The following is a 20,867-nucleotide window of genomic DNA, read 5'->3' on the forward strand; positions in this document are numbered from 1 at the left end:
TAAACCTTGAAAATTAGGAAAAGATAACCTCTAGTTTTACATGTGCAGACAATATGTCTTCAATACGTAAGTTACTTATTTTCATGTCATTTTTGTTTACCATTTTTCATATACACTTATATTGACTTCCTTATGTTATTTTTGAGCTTTGTGTCCCACATATGAACACATATAAGTAAATATGATATCATATATTATATATAATATGTGACCGTTGTGAAAAGTAAAGTAGGAATTAATATAAAATAATACACAAATGTATCATAGCAAATTCATTCTGATTTTTTATTACTTACTTTCCACTCTAACATTTTTGTTTTAGTCCAAAGGATGTGTATATGGCTATGCTGTGCCATAATTACCAGCATTGCCAATGGTAAGTGTTACATGTACATACAGATAATGACATCTTTTTTTCAAAATTCAACATCAGTAGAGACAAACCAGAATGCAAATACTCTACCGTTTGAAAACACACATAAATGAGATATCTTTTATTTTATAGTTTACCACTATTAAAAATTCCTTTATTTAATGTGAACATACAAAACAAAAGTAAATTTAAACATTGACGAATTGCATGATTTCCCAAGAGAGTGATACCAGGTGCGTTGACATTGGGTCGTCTTATATGTATGCCTTATTAGACCTTTTCAACATCTCTCGACACCGACTAATGACACCTACAGTTTACAGGTAAAATGGGTTGGTCGTCTCAAAGACAAAAACCATCATGATTATCATTACGTAACATATTGGATTGGCGGTTTTATACTGTTTTGACTATAAACAGTTTAAGAATATATATCAACCAAATAAATAAATAAATATAAGTATGGTGGCCGGATTCGGCCATCTATTTTGCCGTGACTTCTACTTTCATTTTGCAAACGCGAAATTGGGAATTCGAGAAATCGAAAAAGCAAAATCGAGAAATTGAGAAATCGGGAAATCGGGAAATCGAGAAATAGGGAAATCAAGAAATTGGGAAATAGATAAGATCGGGAAATCGAAAAATCGAGAAATCAATAAAGCAAAAACGCCAAAACAGGAAAGAGAAAACGCGAAATGAATTCTCGATTTTGCGGTTTTGCTTTTTCTATTTCTCGATTTCCCAATTTCTTGACCCCTCGTTTCAATGTGACAACATTTAAGCAGTAATTGGTGAATACAGAATGCAAGTGGAACACCAAATTGGTGAATTGAAATGAAACAAAGTATTGAGTACATTATGGAGGCATCCAAGGCCAAAACTAACAGACATGTGGCGCTCTTGTCAACCGACATAGTCATTGTTTAATTAAATATCAACTACAATAAAACATGATTTGTTCTTTTCGTTTTCCAAATTCAACCAGGACAGCCAGAAGCTAAACGTCTAAAAGATGAAATGTGACTTAAAGTCTATCATTTTCTTTATAATAAATTTTAAAAAAAACCATGTCATTTGGACTCTGTAGGAAAGTTATATCATTGTCAATGATTGAAAGCAATAACATCAATAATTATCTCAATTTGTTTTGACTTTTGAGACGACCCTTCACATTTTATTTGTCGTAGTCGTTCTCAACTGTAGGTGTCGAGAGATGTTGAAAAGGTCTATTTGTTATTAGAATCAAGTCTCAGTCTACTAAAAAGATCTTGATATGAATAATCGCTGAGTTTACAGATCATATGACTTTTCAGGTGTCTTAAGATTTTATAATCATAACCAGGAAAACAGAAAATGATTCAATATCAATTATTGAAATATAACTGCTTTAATTATAAACTTAGAATTGAAATAATGCAAAGTAGTAACTGAAATCATAAAGAACTTCAAGATCGGCATGCAGTTTAAAATTAGACAACTAATCGTGGTATTTTCCTTATCTTACAAGAAAGATGCAGCTTTTAAAAAATCACTGTACAGTCAATATATTCGTCTTTTGGAAATGATATATTTGTATAGAATAGTATATATGACACTGTATGATGGAATCACACTTCCCTAATTAAAAAACATAATTTCATTAAAAAATAAGAACAGATACATGTAAGGCAGATAACTTTGACGGAACCAGTGTGCTATAAACAATCTCTCAAAAGCCTACTGTTCATAGCCTAGCATGAGTTTAAAATTTGCATGTAAAACGATTGGTTTTTGAAGTTGCTGTTTGAGGTCTTCTAGTGCAGCAACACATATAAAAGTAAAGGGCGAAATGATTTCCTATCTGCATTTGAAGTATACGATAAGCATAATTTATATAATTATTCAGTACTGTGTTATTATAAATATTTGGTATCTATACTGACCGACTTTAGAAACGCAACACTAGATTATTCTTTGTCATTCCCATTTTTAAATATTCAATTTTTTGTAAACGAACTTACGAACAGAAAAATATTTCATTACTTCATTGTTATAAAAAAATATTTCAGATTGAAAGTTGAATTGATTACGTCATTTTCAACGTTCAAATTTTGTGCTATACACCGAAACCCTGGTTTTCCCCTTACCAATTAACGTGTAACCGTGAGAAGCAACGACTGTCTGTAACAAACGCAAAATGATTATCAGAAAGGTCAACCAATTCTGTTCGGCACGTTTTGGGTTCTGTTTTTCACTTTCTGATTTTACCGTTGTTTTAGCCATTACAATTGGTTTTGGCAATTATGCGGTCGAAACTTTAAGGCTTAAAATGTTTTCCTGCAGTCGATTCTGTGGCAGTTCAATTAATGGGAAACATTTATGGCATAAATCTGTGCAAAATGGCATTCAGCAATTTGATTAGCAGTTGACGTTGCGGCCGTAGGTCTGTCTCGCAAATGACGTTGCGTAATCAAATTTTATTGACGTTACATTGTCACTACATGTTGATCTGGTCATTGATGGTCTTCAACAATTCCCTCCTACCGGTATCATTGCCGAGAGGACAGTAAGACGAGTTTCTGACGTCAAATTATCTGGTTGCAGCACGTTCACGTTTTCCTGTTTGCAGCAATTTAATGGGTTGATTCAGTTTTTAATTCCTCAGTCTTTGCAACATGGTGATGTAACATTTTTAAACTGATTTAAGTGTGGCCAAGTATTGAAGAACTGTTTCACAAAGCAAAAAAAATGAATAAAATCTTATATTTGCTCGAAATTTTGCTTTCTGAAATTCGTGCAATCTTAATAATTCGGTATTTTTAATAACTATAGGTAAGTTAGATGTTGATTTTTTCAAACGAAAAAGAATTATGATAAGCATGAATTGGTAAAAAAAAAATATGCAAACTGAGTGTTGCGTTCTTTAATGTTCGTTTTGTAAGTACACAAAAACCAAAAAAAAAAGGAGATTCAAGATCTCATAATGCATAATATTTGCCGAGTCTCTATAGTTTTTGGTATTTTCTAGTCTGGCTTTATTTTTGTAAAGATTTCGATGCCGATGGCATATTTGTTCATTTTACTGACAGTTTCAATGACTATGTACGCATGAATATTATTCAGATAAAACATTTTCATTGCAAAATGATAATGCCGTAACCAGTACGAAATTAATCAAATATTTTGTTTATGTAATACCCGGTAAACAAATACAGCCTAGGTAAATTTTAAAATTGTTTGTATGCACATTGAACGACAAATCTATGTGACGTATAAAATTTTCTGACGTCAGACACACAAATCAATGAATGAGTTTGTAGATAGATGTTTGTGTGTTCTGTTAAATTGTTCCTTTTAAATTGTTATACGATGATGAATGATGTACCCATATTTTGACTATTTTATTTATTGTGTCTGTTTAGTTAAGGCATCAATGTAAATATAACGGAACTTGATGAGACTGTCATCAAAGTAAGAGGGTTAGCGCTATAAAACCAGGTTTAATCCACCATTTTCTACATTTGAAAATGCCTGTACCAAGTCAGGAATATGACAGTTCTTGTCCATTCGTTTTTGATGCGTTTTGTTACTTGATTTTGCCATGTGATTATGGACTTACCGAATTGCTTATCCTCTAAGTCTAGTATTTTGCGGATTTTACTTTTTAATGAATTTATTTTTGAAGGACACATCTGTTATAATTGTGCAGATATTAGCCATCCAAGATTTTGTAACCATGTTGAACAGTGCAATATAGGACAGGTAATCCATATAACTATTTAATAATATCTGCATTTTCAGGGCAGATGACATGTTTTACTTGTGTTCCGGCCGTTAAGAATCAATCGTTAGTATGTACATCATTCCCATGATATATGATGAATCTTAATCTAATGGCGTAAATCTATGAGATTTGTTTTTTACGTCAAATGTTTCGGTCGGGGCAGAATACGATAATGCTTTAGGGTTCTACATGTTGATTAAAATACGAGGGTAAAAATTATGACTCAAGTTACTATCGCGGGTTTGAATTTTTTCTTTTGTGTGTTTATCACTCGTACGCATTCATCAAAGGGCAATATTTTTTTTAATATACTGAAAACACTTTGATTTAAAAGTGTGCAATACATTGTATGTTATTTGAAGGACAATTGTAAAAAAAATAAGCCAAATATCAAGAAAGTTTACCATCAACAACAACAAAAACGACGGAAATGATGAAGAAATTTAAATCTGCAAACCTCCGTCATAGCGTGTGTTTATTATTCCGGCAAACTTCGGGCTCAGTCGGTTGTCGGGTGTCCAATATAATGATTGGATAATATAAGAAATATGCATACAGTATAATAAAACGTTTTAGTAACAGACTGAATATGGATGATTATATGCACTGCCACATTTTTTTCTAAATAATTGTAAATGAATGTTACATTATTTTGAATAGTGAAATTTAAAAATTGCTGTCCTTTTTTGTTTTCTATTCCCTTTTCTCCCTTTTTTTATATACATATATGGTTTGAATGACTAGATCTCATAAACATATTTAACCCCGCCGCAATTTTGCGCCTGTTCCAAGTCAGGAGCCTCTGGCCTTTGTTCGTCTTGTATGATTTTTTATTTTAGTTTCTTGTGTATAATTCGAAGTTTAGTATGACGTCCATTATCACTGTACTAGTATACATATTTTAGGGGCCAGCTAAAGGACACCTACGGGTGCGGAATTCTCGCTACATTGAAGACCCATTGGTGGCCTTCGGCTCTATGGTCGGGTTGTTGTCGCTTTGACACATTCCCCATTTCCTTTCTCAATTTTATTATTTAGGTACACTAAACTAGATCAAGATTGTATCTTAAAAAAAATGGATTGTATAAAGTATTGAACAAATAAAGTTAAAAGATCAGTTTAAACAATAATGGTTTGCAAATGTAAATCAATCATCAAAAGGTTCATGTTATAAGTTATTCAAAACAGAACTTAAATTTGAAAATTATATTTCAGTTTTATCGTTTAAAAATGCACTGAAACTATGTAAATTTAGACGTGGCAATCACCGTTTGCCAGTGGAGACAGGGAGGTGGCAAAATGTTCAAAGACCCGAGAGGCTATGTCACCTTCGTGAATCTGCTGACATCGGTGATGAATTCCATTATGTAATGTCTTGTCCTTTTTTCAAAAAAGAACGATATAAATATTTACCACACTATTGTTGTACAAATGTTAATATTCTAAAATTAAAAATGTATTCACTACAGACAATATTGTCTTACTAGAAAAATTGTGGAGATTTATAAGCTATATCAGTGAAAGTCTGTCCTCCTGGTTAAACTACATTTATTTATGTATATTTCACACATGCAAAATATGTTGTATTGTATATATTATCATCTCTGTAACTATGTTATTTAGTTAATGAGAATAAAGATCTATCTAGATATCTAGATATTTGTAGATGTGAATACATTCTAACGTTTAATCCCGCTGCATTTGTTTGCTCCTGTCCTAAGTCAGGAATCTGATGTTCAGTACCAAAATGAAGTTGTCGGGTGATGTGGTTCATAATTGTTTCTCGTTTCTCGTTTTTTTTTATTATAGGTTAGACCGTTGTTTTTCCCGCTTGAATGGTTTTACATTAGTAATTTTTTAGAACCCTTTATATATTGCTGCTCGATGTGAACCAAGGATCCGTATTGAAGACCGTATCTTGACCTGTAATGGTTTACTTTTATGAATTGTGACTTGGTTGGAGAGTTGTCTCATTGGCACTCATACCACATCTTCCAATATCTATTTACTTTTACGTACTCGTTTGCCTTCTAGAATTGTTATGCATATTGCATTGTATTGTCTGCTGAACTACACTAGTCAACAGAAGAAACAATACACGACTTTGGAATTGATCAAATTAAACAAAAAGTATCTGATATAAAACAAAATGAGATGCACTATTTTAAAAACTTATCACTTGCCATGTATGTGCATATGATTATGAAAATAAAAACCTGTCGGAAAGAAACTTAATTTCGCGTAAATCATCAAAAGATTCAAATTATTTTTGCGGAAAATTGGATTAGTATCAACAAAAAAAATCATATTTGATATAAAATATTCAAAATGCTAATCAAGTTATGTTCATGTTGTAAATTATGGGTAAAATATTTTATTTATTTTTTGTGTGTGTAAAGTGGTTTTTTTTAAATCTCAAAAAATAAATTAAAAAAAACTATGTTTACATCTCAAATCATTGCTTTAGATATGAAAACACCACACCGTATTTACATAATATATTGTATATGGTAAATGAAAGGATCATGTATACAGTGTTACCGATTTCTTATTGGGCAGAAATTTCGCTTTACAAATAAACGAAGAAACTGTCAAATGTATGAGTTTTAAAAACAAATTGATGGCAAACATTGTCTTTACATTTAAATAAGAGGTTGGCATCATTAGTTGTAACTTCTGCTTTTAAAATTGTGTTTAAAATTCGTAAAAAAAACAATTCGCCCAATGACGTCATGGAAGCAAAAAAATGTTTTTTGTAAGCGGATTTATAGTTCATTGGTCATTCGGTATAACAATCTTCAATATTGGTCGTGTATAATAAAAGCTTCATCTTGAATTCGAAAAATAAGTCGTGTATCGTTTCTTTTGTTGACAATTATATTATAATCGTGATATTGATTATCACATTAAATGGAACAATACACATTTTGGATAATTGACTTCGTTTATTTCAAAACATGCAGTGAAAACATTATTAAATTTTGTAGGTATGCAGTTTGAAACGGTTGGTCGACATCTATGGTGAAACGTCTTTCAACCAAGGATGCACTACAATAGAAGTATAACTTATTACATATAGTTTTATCTGTGACATTTCTTTTTCATCTAAATAAAATAGTAAAATACACATAAAAATCTACAATATTTTACCTCCGACATTTCATTTTTTGTTTATCAGTAATCTAGTATTTGATTTGACTACCTTAAAAGTTAATAGTAGAAGAATTGAAAGCGGCTTTATCTGGTTCATAAATGTCTAACAGAAATTGAAAGATGTAGTCATCCGATCACAAGGGTAGATAAACTGCTATTCTTGTGATAATTAACATTTACAGCTTGATTTTTTTGTTTTGTATGGTGTGTGGATATCTTTAGTTTTGTCAAGCAAATATGTCTTTGAATGAGACGGGAAAATGTACACATTGCTGCTCATCTGATCTTTGTAACAGTGATGGTTGTTGAGAACAAGATATAATACACATCTGAATTATCTGAAGTTAATATCCTCGCATAATTCGAATATACTCCATCTGATGATTTAAGTCTTTTTCAACTGAGTTTTATAGTTCGTTATTATGGTGTACTGTCCCAGATTAAGGGGCGGTTTGGGATCCCGCTTACATGTTTAACACCGAAACATTTTGAATGTAGGTGCCTATAACTCAGTGGTTGTCGTTTGTAACTGTTCCATATTAGTGTTTCGTTTGTTGTTTTGTACACTAATTTTTTCGTTAGTTTTCTCGTTTGAATTGTTTTGCAATTGTCATTTCGAGACCTTTTACAGCTAATTATGCGTTATACGCGTTGCTCATTGTTGAAGGCCATACGGTGACATATAGTTGTTTATGTGTGTGTCATTTAGTCTCTTGTGGAGAGTTGACTCATGGGTAATCATATAGAATTTTATGTATAAGAATATTTCAATAATACAATATCCATTAGATATCATTGATCATGATTGTACATTTATATTCTTTTTATGCAAGTTGTAAAGAGAGCGATTTAAAATACATGTATTATCTTCTCCTCATATACATTTTTCTTCAAAAAGCTCCTAAACAACAAAATGGTACACTATGCTATCAGTGTGACGGAAAACTACAGTCTGATTCATGTCAGAAAGTAACATTTTGCGGATATGACGAGGTAGTATAGTATAATCATTTTCTTGAAAATGGTTCCTACAATCTATACTGAACTTTTGCAAATGCCAAGATTGAAATTTTCAAAGGGAAATAACAGCAAAACAATATCTGAAATATACATTTGTACATACAGAATAAAGCTTATGCAACAGCAACACATTTGTTATGTACTAATTGATCTATTCTAGTGAAGATGCTAAATATTAGAATAATAAACAAGACCATGTTATCAACAATATTTCTTTGTGCATGTTTTCTAATTTACATACTCTTCGCAGCTTGATGTGTCATTGGTCACGATAAACCGTGATGGGTTATGTAATGAAATTCATGCAGACATTAACCCACCTCGAATCATATACCTCTACGTTTTATATATAATCAGACACAACATTATCCAGGAAATCTAATTAAGTGCATGCGTATATGTAGCTGTGTAGTCAGCATTAGCACAGTGCTCTTTTTTAAATGTTTTATTATATCGTATCAAACCTGCCTGCAAAGTCTTATTTACACGGTATTAATATTTGTTATACATCATATGGACATCACTCGCAAAGGCGGACTGTATCAACATACATAACAGTATAAAAATGTTAAAAAAACGCTTCATAACTTTGGTGTGCCCAAAGCTTTTTTCTGGATTATCGTCATCAGGAATACAATACCCTTCGAATCAAATGAACGATGAACAAAGTAGACAGTAAAATATTGTCTGTCTATCAGGTCAACTTTATAGAAAAAATCGTAAAATTCGTCTCTTTTTAATTAGAATTTATTTACTTATATTATAAGAAGGGTATGCTATTTTAATGTATTCATCAATTATTTTTGTTATGCTTTACTTTTTACAGATGTGTCACATATCAGAAGAATCATGGAACGGAGACATAATCTATCGGAGTGGTTGTAAGGATAACAGTAAAGTATGTATAGTTACAAGACTTCGAACAAACTTATACAGATCCTAAATGGTCGATTGTAAGAAATCCTTAAAAAGTATAAATGTAAAACTATTTTTATCATAGAAGAATCGTTAGCATTCTTGAAATACAATTTAAACTTTTAATAGGATATTAAATAAAATAGAAAATAAATTGAAAGTTATCTGATAAGAAACAAATCTTTGAATTATTTTGAGTTACATAACATATGATGATACCGATTTTAACATTTAAAACAGTGTGCAAGTGAACAGTATCTATATCCTATCCTTGGCAGAAGAAATTATAGAACAATGAAGAGAGTCAGATGTTGTAATTTTAATTTGTGTAACGAACGATACCAAAGTCAGACGCTAACGATACAACCAGTGAAACCAGACAATACAGCTTCTGTCGTTACCGCTGAAGCAACGACATACACGACAAAATGTTACTCTACAACGCCAGTATTAGACAAAGGTATTTGGTACAATGTATTTTTTGACTTCGGCTCTCGAACTTTTTTCATCAGAGCGTCACTGGTTAATCTTGTAAGGACGAAACGCGCTTCTGGCTTTTTGTATTGTAGTCCTGCCATGTGGTGTTGTCATTTCATTATTATATTTAACATAGCCATAAAAGTGGTAGGTTTGGCATGCCACAAAACCAGGGTCCACCCACCATTTTCTTTTTATTAAAATGTGCTGTACCAAGTCAGGCAAATTACCATTGTTATAATATAGTTCGTTTCTGTGTGTGTTATATTTGAATGTTGTGTTTCTGTTGTGTCGTAGTTCTCCTCTTATATTTGATGTGTTTCCCTCAATGATAGTTTGTTACCCGGATTTGTGATTTGTGATTCACAATCGATTTATGAATTTCGAACAGCGGTCTACTTCTGTTGCCTTTATTTGACAATATATTGATTTATGATAAAGATTTTCTTTTTACAGGGAACTGACAAAATATTGTAACATAAGGATTTCGTACAAGACAATGGAGGTCATTGAACTATGTCATGTGCATTTAAATTGATAATAAAAAATGTCGTATGCATGAAAATACCTTCTCAAACTAGAGAATATGATAATATAACGTGTTGTTGGTCCGCTTACACAAATTGTACTTTGACATATATTATAAAAGCAACGTTTATATTTCAAATTCATCATAACAAAGATGTATTTTGTTGATTTGTAAGCAGACACACATATCTGTTAACCGCCAGCGTTTGTATATACTATTACTACTATTTACGGAGATATAGAATATAAAAAATCTAGCATTAAAATATTTTCAATTTCCTTGAAATGTATGTCTTGTTCAAAATTCGAATCATAACAATGGTTTTAATAGTATCTCTCATATTTGGAACTGATGCAGGTATATTATGAATATGTTACGGAAGTAAGTTTTAAACGCATTATATCAATATCTGTATCATTGTAGATTCACAACCTACTGATTTCATCTTACTATTTCCGGACAGTAAATACTATGAACACGCCCGACCTAAAGTATTTTTTACATCAAGGGACTCCGAAGTATTGTCAGCTTTTGAATTCGGTAGTCATGCCAACCAAAAATTCAGTCTTATACGAGACAAGACTGAATCTCCTAGATCAGAACGTGTTTATGACAGATGGACTAAAGCAAGCTGGTTTACAGTTATATGGCCGGTATATTGCGATTGTATATGGATGTATTCTAAATCCTCCATACTATCAACATCATTACAGTGACGGATATTGCTTTTATAATTCCACATATAAGTATACGACCTTAAAGTGTTGTTAGATTGTTGAGTGTCAACGATACCTTGGTAACGATTCAATCTAGGTATAGCAATAACGTGACACGACAGATCGAAGGAAGACAATTTTATGACTTCCCACATAATGAAGTATCACTTATGCTGCTGGAATTTACTTTCGACAATAAAATACTTCCATTTAAAGCAATATCACACTCAAAACATTACTGTACTTCGAATTATGATTTTATCTTTCAGTTTATTAGAATGCCGTTGTATACCCATGTGAGACAAAATAGCATAACACTAAAAATAAAAAGCATGTGGGTATCTTAACATATACATGTGCTTTAGTGTGGTTAGCGATTTCATAAGAGTCGTGCATCGACGCCTTTGGGATGTTGATTACTTTACGTGTAGTTACAAGTTCTTGGAATAAATGTTTTAAATTTCATGCGTCCGAAGCGCTTTTTCCAATTTACCTTCATCAGGAACCCTCAAATCTCAATATTTGAAAGTCAATGATGTATACTAAAGGAACAGTTGCAGAGCTGTATAATAAATAAAAAAGACCCATACGTATACTTCACATGTGTTTACGTATTGTTTTCGATTGGTGGGTATATACAAAGCTGCGCAATCGTAAGGATTCACGAATACTCGTCACTCTTCAAAATAACGCAGAAGCGCTTTTCTGCCTCAGGAATAGATTACTTTAGCTGTATTTGGCAAAACTTTTAGAAAATTTTATCTTCAATGCTCATCAACTTCGTACTTTATTCGGTCTTTTTAATACCGGCGTCACATATCAGCGTAAAGCTCCGACGTACGTCGGACGTGTTAAAAAACATGTACGTTGCCAATACGCTAGTTATTTTAGATGCATTCAACCTGTAAATTATATCTGTAACGTGTGCCCAACGAGCTTTAAGCGTGTATTTGGCGTACGAAAAGCGTACATGTACCTAAGCGTTTATCGGGTGTTCAAGAAACGCATGTTAGCGTATGCCTGGCGTTTGTCTAACTATTCTAGATGGAATGCACGTTTCTCGGACGTATTTGAGACGCGTCTCGGTCGTATCTTGGACGTTCTATCATGGGCTGTTTGTCATCAACACACCCGCATACGTTTTAATTAAAGTCGAACAATCATGTAGCGTATACAACGTGCCCTGACCGTGTCTCAAGCTAATCCGTAGCGTTTTCAATGCGCTTGTAACGTATGCATTACGTCCGTGTAGCGTATAGGTATACGCTAGAAACACGCTTGAGCTGGATGAAAATGTTTATGCTCCTTAAAACATTCCTGGAGTTGTAGCGTTCACCAAGCGTATACCTTTGTATTTCGACATACTTCAAACTTATGCAACGCGCGTTTAACGATTGCTTAGCGTTCCTCTGGCGTTCAACTAACGTATACCGACTTTGTCAATTTTCTCTGTACTTTTGGTGCACGTCGGTCTATACGCCAATGTGTGACGTCGGCATAACTTTAGTGGATTCGAGCGTCCCTGCTTAGTCTTTTATAGACGAAACGTGCGTCTTGCATACACACAGTCCTGGTATCTATAATAAGTTTATTTGAAGGCCTTATGGTGATCTATAGTTGTGGATTTCTGTGTCATTTGGTCTCTTGAGGAGTGTTGTATCATTGGCAATCATACCCCATCTTCTCTTTTATATTTAGATTTTGGAATTTTTCTTTATGATTTGCATTTGCAGTCGCACCAACAAAAAAAGTAAGACTTTCATCAATTTTGAAAAACTTGTCAAGTGTGCCTCCAATATCTAAATGTAGAGTTTGTTGGTTTCTTATTATTGTAAATTCAGTCTGATATTCAGAAACATGCCTCTGGCTCACAAACATGCATGTTATATGTTTAAAGATCGATATAACAACGATTCACACTAATAATAATACATAAATAAAGTGAGGTTATAATTTCTTAGGATCACACCTTATAATTACGTTCTATAATTTGTCTATTTGCAATCAGTATGAATTGATTTTTCACGTAAAACCACACGAATACATTAGTACTATGACATTAAAAACAACAAATATTTAAAAAAAATATGATCAATTTAAATATGTCATTACTAGAACACACCCGCGATATCGCGGGTCCGTGACCGAATTAAAGTGTATAACTATGCGCAAGCCTTATTTTAGTATTAGTGCTGTCATCTGATTATAAGATACACAATTTTCTCTGCTTTCAAATCTTTCTGTTTGAACCCGTCGAACTGGAACTTATCAATTATTGGTAATATTAATTATTTGGAAAACAAAAGGTCCTGGAATGGAGTATTTTTTAATCAACAGCATTGTCCTATATTAGTTATAAATAAAGTTGAATTCTTTGATTCGCTGTTTTACGTCATGCCCGCTAACAAATTGAAAACTATACCTATTACGCCTTATTTTAGTCCAGAGTTTTAGTATTCGTATTGTTATCTTAGAAAGTCTAACTGATTAAAATACTACAATAGGTAACAATTTGACAATTAAGTAGTGTCAACCCTGTGATTATGACCCGTGTAATACTATATAGCATATCAATCCTGAATACACCGTTTGGTGGTGCGCCTGTCAGATGCGGAACGTACAGATAAGGTAATCGGTAACAGGTGAATATACTATTGGTATCGGTATCGAACTCGACACGGAACTTCTTAAATATTGGCAATATTAATTACGTGGAAAACAAAAGGACCTGGAGTGGTGTAATTATTAATCTACACCTTTGTACTATATTAGTTATATATAAAGTTGAATTCTTTGATTCGTCGTTTTTACGTGATGACGGCTGACAAATTGGACCTCGTAAGTTTAGTATTATAGATAGGCTGGTGACTAAGAACAAAGTACGGAATAAAGAACTACCTCTTACGTTCTTGTCGCTTTTAAACAACAACGAAAACAAACGAAAACAAGTAACTCAATTTGTATACCAACCCTTTGATAAACGAGTAAGATGGGAAAATTGCCAACCCTTACGTAAATCTACACTTTGAAAATGAAAAACATATTGTATTTTATAATACACACAAGAATATTGGTTATTTAGTAATGGCATGTGTAAAACATACAAAAAACAAGAATGTGTCCCCAGTACACAGATGCCCCACTCGCACTATCATTTTCTATGTTCAGTGGACCGTGAAATTGGGGGTCAGAACTCTAATTTGAATTAGAAATTAGAAAGATTATATAATAAGGAACATATATACTAAGTTTCAAGTTGATTGGACTTCAACTTCATCAAAAACTACCTCGACCAAAAACTTTAACCTGAAGCGGGACGAACGAACGGACGGACGGACGGACGAACGAACGAACGGAGCCACAGACCAGAAAACATAATGCCCCTCTACTATCGTAGGTGGGGCATAATAAGAGCTATATTTCTTTAAATACAATTCTTATAATTTACTCAACACTAGGAATATTTTCAATAATGCATCACTAACACTCAGTCAGAGTTGCACACTCGGGGAGAGAACACAGTCGGTAGAAAACAGATGATACTTTTTTGGTATCTATTCTATGTATGGTGGTATTTTGAATCATTGGCTAGAAACCGCAATGAACCCTCTGTGAGTCAAAATCTACACCTATCTGTACCGCCCCCGTGGAATATTGTTTTTCATGTAGTATTTTCTCCATGCACAATATATCAATTTCTACATCTTGTGGATGATCTTACGATACTGGTAACTGTATGCATATAGTTTATCCTTCTTTCTGAACATATTTTTCAATATTCTGAATTTGTCGTGATATGATTTAATATTTTGAGACTTACAATTGTTTTGGCGCTAATATATGAATTTCAATAACATATGCAGGAAATAACATTAATGTTTAAATGCAACGTTGCATGTTGTTGTTTACCAATTTCCTTTTTATGCCCCACCTACAATAGTAGAGGGGCATTATGTTTTCTGGTCTGTGCCTCCGTTCGTTCGTTCGTCCGTCTGTGCGCCCGTCTGTGCGTCCGTTCGCTTCAGGTTAAAGTTTTTGGTCAAGGTAGTTTTTGAAGAAGTTGAAGTCCAATCAACTTGAAACTTAGTACACATGTTCCCCATGATATGATCTTTCTAATGTAAATGCCAAATTATAGTTTTGACCCCAATTTCGTGGTCCACTGAACATAGAAAATGATAGTGCGAAGTGCAGGTTAAAGTTTTTGGTCAAGGTAGTTTTTGATGCAGTTAAAGTTACGTCAACTTGAAACTTAGTACACATGTTCCCTATGATTTTCTAATTTTAATTCCAAATTAAAGGTTTAACCCCAATTTTCACGGTCCACTGAACATAGAAAATGATAGTGCGAGTGGGGCATCCGTGTACTATGGACACATTCTTGTTGAACATGTCCTTCCCCTAAATTTGTAATGATTATCCGTTATAGACATAATTTACATGTTAAGTAACAAACAATTAAAAAAAAAACATCAGTTTATTGCATTCAGGAAAGGAAACATACGAAAGAGAAAACAATTCAGTTATATTTTGATCATTGAACCTGTAATATATTTATAGGAAAAAAGGTAAGAAACATCTTTAAGCAAAATTCTTCTAAAGATTAATATGCTGTTTATATGTTATTAAAGATTTTGTAAGAATTGAACGTCAAATAGTTATAATATATGCACAAAATCACATCGATTTTATCAAAATCGTCCTAACAAAGTAATTTTTACCACAAAAACATCAGAGTTGAATGGGTTTTTTTTTAGCATTTTTTAAAAATTTTGAACAAGTCTGTATTTGACCAGAAGGAAGCATCTAGCAAGCGGGTTCTACATTTGACTTTTGAAGTAGTATACATACTCATGTTTTTTTATAGTTGACACTGCATAACCTTATGTCATCCTGTGCCCTTTTTTATTTAACTATGCGGTATTAATATGCTTGTTGTTGAAGTTGGTAAGGTGGAAATAAGTTTGAGAAATAGGTATTTTTTTTTTTTTTTTATTCAACAACAGTATTGCTCGCTGTTAACAATTACTCCACTGACACAGCTATCTCAGTGAAGGTCCCTGAGAAATAGGTATTTTAACCTCATTAAAAACTTAAATAATGTACCAATGAACAATAAATTATTGTTTTATTATACAACTCGCTTCGATCGAAGTATAAATTCTCCATAGTATTGGTTGATAACTTGAATGATTTTTTGTTTGGTAAGAAACTCATTGGCAATTTTTAAATTATTTTTCTCATACTCCTTTTTAGCCATGAAGCTATCCGATGAATTTTCTGAAAAAAGAAAAACGAGACAACTGGTCACAAATTACATTGGTCTTTCCAGGAAAATGTTCAGCTCGAAAATAGATATTGTATTTTTAAGCAGTCAGTACTAATCTATGGATCAATTTCATAATATTCCGTCTTTTGACGAAAGCTCTTCCTAGAACAATAACCCCGCAGGCGATTTTCAAAACACCATTTAATGACTGTAACTCTACACTACTTTTACATTGGTAATAACTGAGTAAAAGTTAAATCTTTTTCGGAAGGTAAACGAGTAACCATCTGTGCGGAATCATTCTTAATTCCATAAATTACCAGACGTTTTTTTAACATTTATTTTGGAACCCCTACATTCTATATGCAAGGCAAACAAAAGAGTGTAATGCTGTCGATCAATTAATAGTACCCGATTTTTCTAAAAAGAAAAAAAAACAACAAGCAAGGGCATGAGATACCCCATAGATGTATTTCTTTTTCATTTGTAATCAATTGAAGTGCCGTGGTGAAAGCTTAAAATAATTGACAGGATGCGGATGCCCCTTTTCGTAGGGATGCACCATAATTACATTTACTATTCCATTGAAACTCTAATAAATGATAATATCTTTCTGAAGTAACAATTGAGCGAATTGCGTCCTTAATGTAACCTTAGACACCCTGACCCAATGACCCATACAACAACTAGGACTAACTATATAACTGTCTCAATATTCTGCTGAATTTCCTGGAGGACAAATCATGAATTATTCTAAGCGAATTTGGCGCTTTCGTTGGAACTGACCTTAATGAGAAACGAAACAAATCAAGGGAAATGTGCATTTTTAAAGTCAGATCTTGAAAAGAAGAAATTCTTGATAACCCATGTGTAAAACCATGCATCAATTTCTTTTTCAATTGTTGACTGTAACACGATAAACATTTATTAAGTTCATGAACTTTTACCGGAATAGGTCGGCAGAGGTAGCTCGTTAACTTCTCCCTCTGTACAAGTGAGTATACAGTAATTACTACTATAGTGTGTGATAACATTGTGTGAGGGAATTCGACGTTTGATGTACCACTGTTCATTCCAGTGCAATTTATGACAATACCACTGCATCAATCAGAATTATTTTTTTTTGCAGTGTTTTAAGAAATGATTTTGCTTTGTTGTCGCGTATTATTTGTGAAACATTCAATGTTTTAAATAGGCGAATTTTCTTTATAAAGTCAGTGATTATGTTGACTTTTGAAGGCCAAACTTTCTACAGCCTTAAATACGCTAATGAAAGATCCAAAAACTATACCATTACATAACCACATGATTATGAAATTATAACAAATCTATTGGTTAACAAATTTTTACTCGTTATTGCAAAATAATGAACTTAATATATCTGACATTTTCTCCCTACCCAGTTTACCCCTATACATTTTTATGATGTGGACTGGTCATTGTTATTGAATCGTAGGCAATTTGATTGGATTAAGTTGTTATTAGTTTACCTTCAAACCTGTTTATGCTTTTCATACATGACTATTGATTAATCAGAACGTGCATGAATGTGACCGGTAACTGAAATGACCTTCAAACTGGACACTGGACGAGTCAATATTATGTTTTATCAATGAAAATTAAGGTATGAAAGGTAAGAATTGCCACTTATTCGATTTTCACAAAATTTTCGGAATATACAGTTGGAAAGGTTATTTTTTAAAAGCCTATTGTGAAGAGTAAAGAGAAAGTTTACAAATAATACGTTTTGTTCCATTAAACAAGTCATTTTCGTAAGAGAAATACCGAAATATATTTTACGCACGACTACGGCAGGTAAAATTATTATTTATCATAATAAAAAAAAGCATTTTTCAGTCTCATTGGAATATGTTGATTACAATTAATCCCAAACTTAAGAAGTAAGTAACTAAAGTCAAAATATGTCCGATCTGCCTATTTCTGCACATCAAAAGTCAATACGATCGTTTTAAAGTCAATTTCGTCTACCTCACAAAATCTTGTTAGGCACTATACAATGAACACACTAGTGTTTGAGTTTACAGTTTTTTATGTACATTCTTCAGACTTACAAAAGATCCCAACAATAGCCGATTTGAAACTAAAATTGTGGATGAACCCTTTTTGGGAATGTATTTTCAGGTTTTCATAAGTGAGCTCCTATTATGAGACATGGAACTGTTTGACCGATAAGTCAGAGACACAAACCTCCGTAACTCTTGTTTGCTCTATAGTTTTTGATTATTCAAGAATAATTGTGTAGAGGTCAACATGGCATGCTCTACATTTCTTTTTCTATCAACTCAAAAACATCGTGTTTTGTGAATCATTTTATTTATTAAAAAAAAGATGTGATTTGATTGCAAATGAGATAACCCTCCATAAAAAACCAATGACACAGAAATCAACAACTATAGGTCACCGTACGGCCTTCAACAATGAGCAAAGCCCATATCGCATAGTCAGCTATAAAAGGCCCCGAAATAACAATGCTAAACAATTCAATTGAGAAAACTAACGGCCTAATCTGAGTACAAAAAATGAAACGAAAAACAAATATGTATTTGTTTTTTTGTTTTTTTATGTTTAGGAATCTTTAAGGGAACATTTTCACATGCCTATTATTATCTATTTGTCTTTTTCTTCACATGTATTTTGTCTATATAGACGGTAGATATTAACATGGCTTTCTCTGCATTTTGGTGGTTATAAATCCTAAGCTTAATATACCCTACAATTATGAACAAGTCATATGTGTCATTTCTAGCTTATTACGGACAGGTTGTCTTTAGATGGGATCCTCTTTGTGGATTTGTAGCATTTCCTAAACTCCGTCTGTGGTCTTTAATTTCATTTTCATTTATTTTCTACTATTAATATTGTTAAAATGTCATTCTAAGTTACTGAATTTGGTATAAATAATATTTTTCTCGATTTGAATTGTAAATTCACAGTCAATTAGCTCAGTCTCTCTTTATGAGCATCTTGTTGTGGAATCTTGGCTGACAAAATGGCGTTTTGGTAAGAAACTCATTTTCAAAAGATAACTTATTTGTCTTTTATTTTTCTAATACCTTTTCACCGTTACTCCTTCATTATACATATATTAGTGTTATATATATATGCAAAATATTTCCAATTAATCCCTACAATAATAATGAAATAAGTTACAATTCCATCCGAGCCGGGAACTTGTCGACGGCTTTTTTTAAAATGTTTATCTGATTTCTTTTTAGGAGATTATAAAATAATTTTGCACCAAACTCGGTAAAATTTGTCAAACCCGAATTTCCGGAACCATTGTTTTATGTTATCCAGAAATTCAGGTCCGTCAAATTTTACCGAGTTTGGTTCAAAAATATATTTTATACTCCCAAAATGAAGCATCTTTGCGATAAATCAGCTAAACGTTTCATAAAACAGTAAATTCCATCTCAAAGTCCAACTGAAAATATAAGTTTGGCGTTATGACGTCGAAGTAAGGCGTCAAAGAAAAAAAATATGATAGCCTTTTAGGATGTCATAATTATTTGGACTACTGTTTCCAGGTGTCTTCAGCATTTTCTCATCTGATGAATTTTCTACCCTTTTCAGTCACTATAAAGTGTTACAACTTAAATTTAGACGCAACACATAAATAGTAATTGAGAAGGTACTGCCATTGCATGTGTTATGCAGAAACTAATTTAAAATCGATGTGTAAACTCGTGAAATTATAAGGTCGTCAAGAAATGAACTTTGTGATAATCTGCTCGTTCCCCAAACCTGAATAGTTCTATCGTCTACTTTCAAAATACCTTTTAAATAAATGTGACCGTCTTTCGCCTGAAATGTATGCAATACTGACATTTCAGCACATTTAAGATAACTAAATGACAACTGCGTCTTCAAAACACTGTTTACTTTCAGTTTGTGTTTATCGTGACTTTCGATGTAAATTCTAGAGACGTTCCGAAATCCTGCACTTGTGTCAACTCGGCCAATATAGAATAACTCAGCCAATACAAAAAAAAACTATATTGGCCGAGTTATTCTGTATTGGCCGAGTTTACACATTATATTGCATAAGCGGTTTTCATCATATTAAGTTCAATAACAGTGTAGTTAATTAATAAAATAGTTTATTGTTAATATGTTAATGCTAATCGAGATTTTGCATATTTTGGTATTGAAATTGAATCACTCAAAGTGTATTAGAACCGTTAATAAACCCATTTATTCTAAAACCAGTTGTTTGCAAGATACATATTTTATGATGTTATGATACTAAACCCCTAACGGAAGGGATTGTACTTGATTTTTATATGATGAAGACATAAACTTTCAGTCCGTTTAATTGACGTATGGAGCTGCTATGGCAGTAACTGCTAGTAGACCTTTGTTAATTCAGGTTACATTGGCATTTGGCTTAGTTTCTTTGGTTACCTATTCTTACATCGTATTCGAATTTCAATATTTTATTTAACGTTTTGCCGTGTGTTTGTTTATTCAACATTCAGGTACAGAAGATGGTTTTCAAAAACGTGTTTAACCCCACCACATTATTGCACTTTTCTCAAGTCACGAGCCTCTTGTTTTTGTTAGTTATGTAAATTTCGTAAGGACTAGTTCAATCATATACATTGTATGACGTCCATTTTGACTAAACTAGT

At 32.6% G+C, this 20,867-nt stretch overlaps 1 protein-coding gene and 1 long non-coding RNA gene across 2 annotated transcripts; both read left to right on the forward strand.

Moving 5' to 3' along the window:
- Positions 1 to 319: 319 nt before the first annotated feature.
- LOC139486970 (uncharacterized) lies at positions 320 to 7,621 on the forward strand. Its single transcript, XR_011655698.1, has 4 exons — positions 320 to 376; positions 4,038 to 4,114; positions 7,124 to 7,195; positions 7,512 to 7,621. It is a non-coding gene; the product is annotated as an uncharacterized lncRNA (long non-coding RNA).
- Positions 7,622 to 8,187: 566 nt separating this feature from the next.
- LOC139486971 (uncharacterized) lies at positions 8,188 to 10,947 on the forward strand. The gene is made up of 4 exons (XM_071272009.1): positions 8,188 to 8,282; positions 9,136 to 9,207; positions 9,465 to 9,684; positions 10,654 to 10,947. The coding sequence occupies exons 2-4, from the start codon at positions 9,136 to 9,138 to the stop codon at positions 10,944 to 10,946; spliced, it is 585 nt and encodes a 194-aa protein (XP_071128110.1). The 5' UTR covers positions 8,188 to 8,282; the 3' UTR covers position 10,947.
- Positions 10,948 to 20,867: the final 9,920 nt, after the last annotated feature.

This window comes from Mytilus edulis, chromosome 8 (assembly GCF_963676685.1).
Source record: "Mytilus edulis chromosome 8, xbMytEdul2.2, whole genome shotgun sequence".
NCBI classification, from domain to species: Eukaryota; Metazoa; Mollusca; class Bivalvia; order Mytilida; family Mytilidae; genus Mytilus; species Mytilus edulis.

Bases quoted from the DNA above. Each gene is read 5' to 3' on its own strand.
- LOC139486971 (XM_071272009.1), top strand. From the start codon at position 9,136: ATGTGTCACATATCAGAAGAATCATGGAACGGAGACATAATCTATCGG. The intron at 9,208-9,464 runs GTATGTATAGTT...CATTTAAAACAG, and splicing joins GTTGTAAGGATAACAGTAAA to TGTGCAAGTGAACAGTATCT. The intron at 9,685-10,653 runs GTATTTGGTACA...GTATCATTGTAG, and splicing joins AACGCCAGTATTAGACAAAG to ATTCACAACCTACTGATTTC.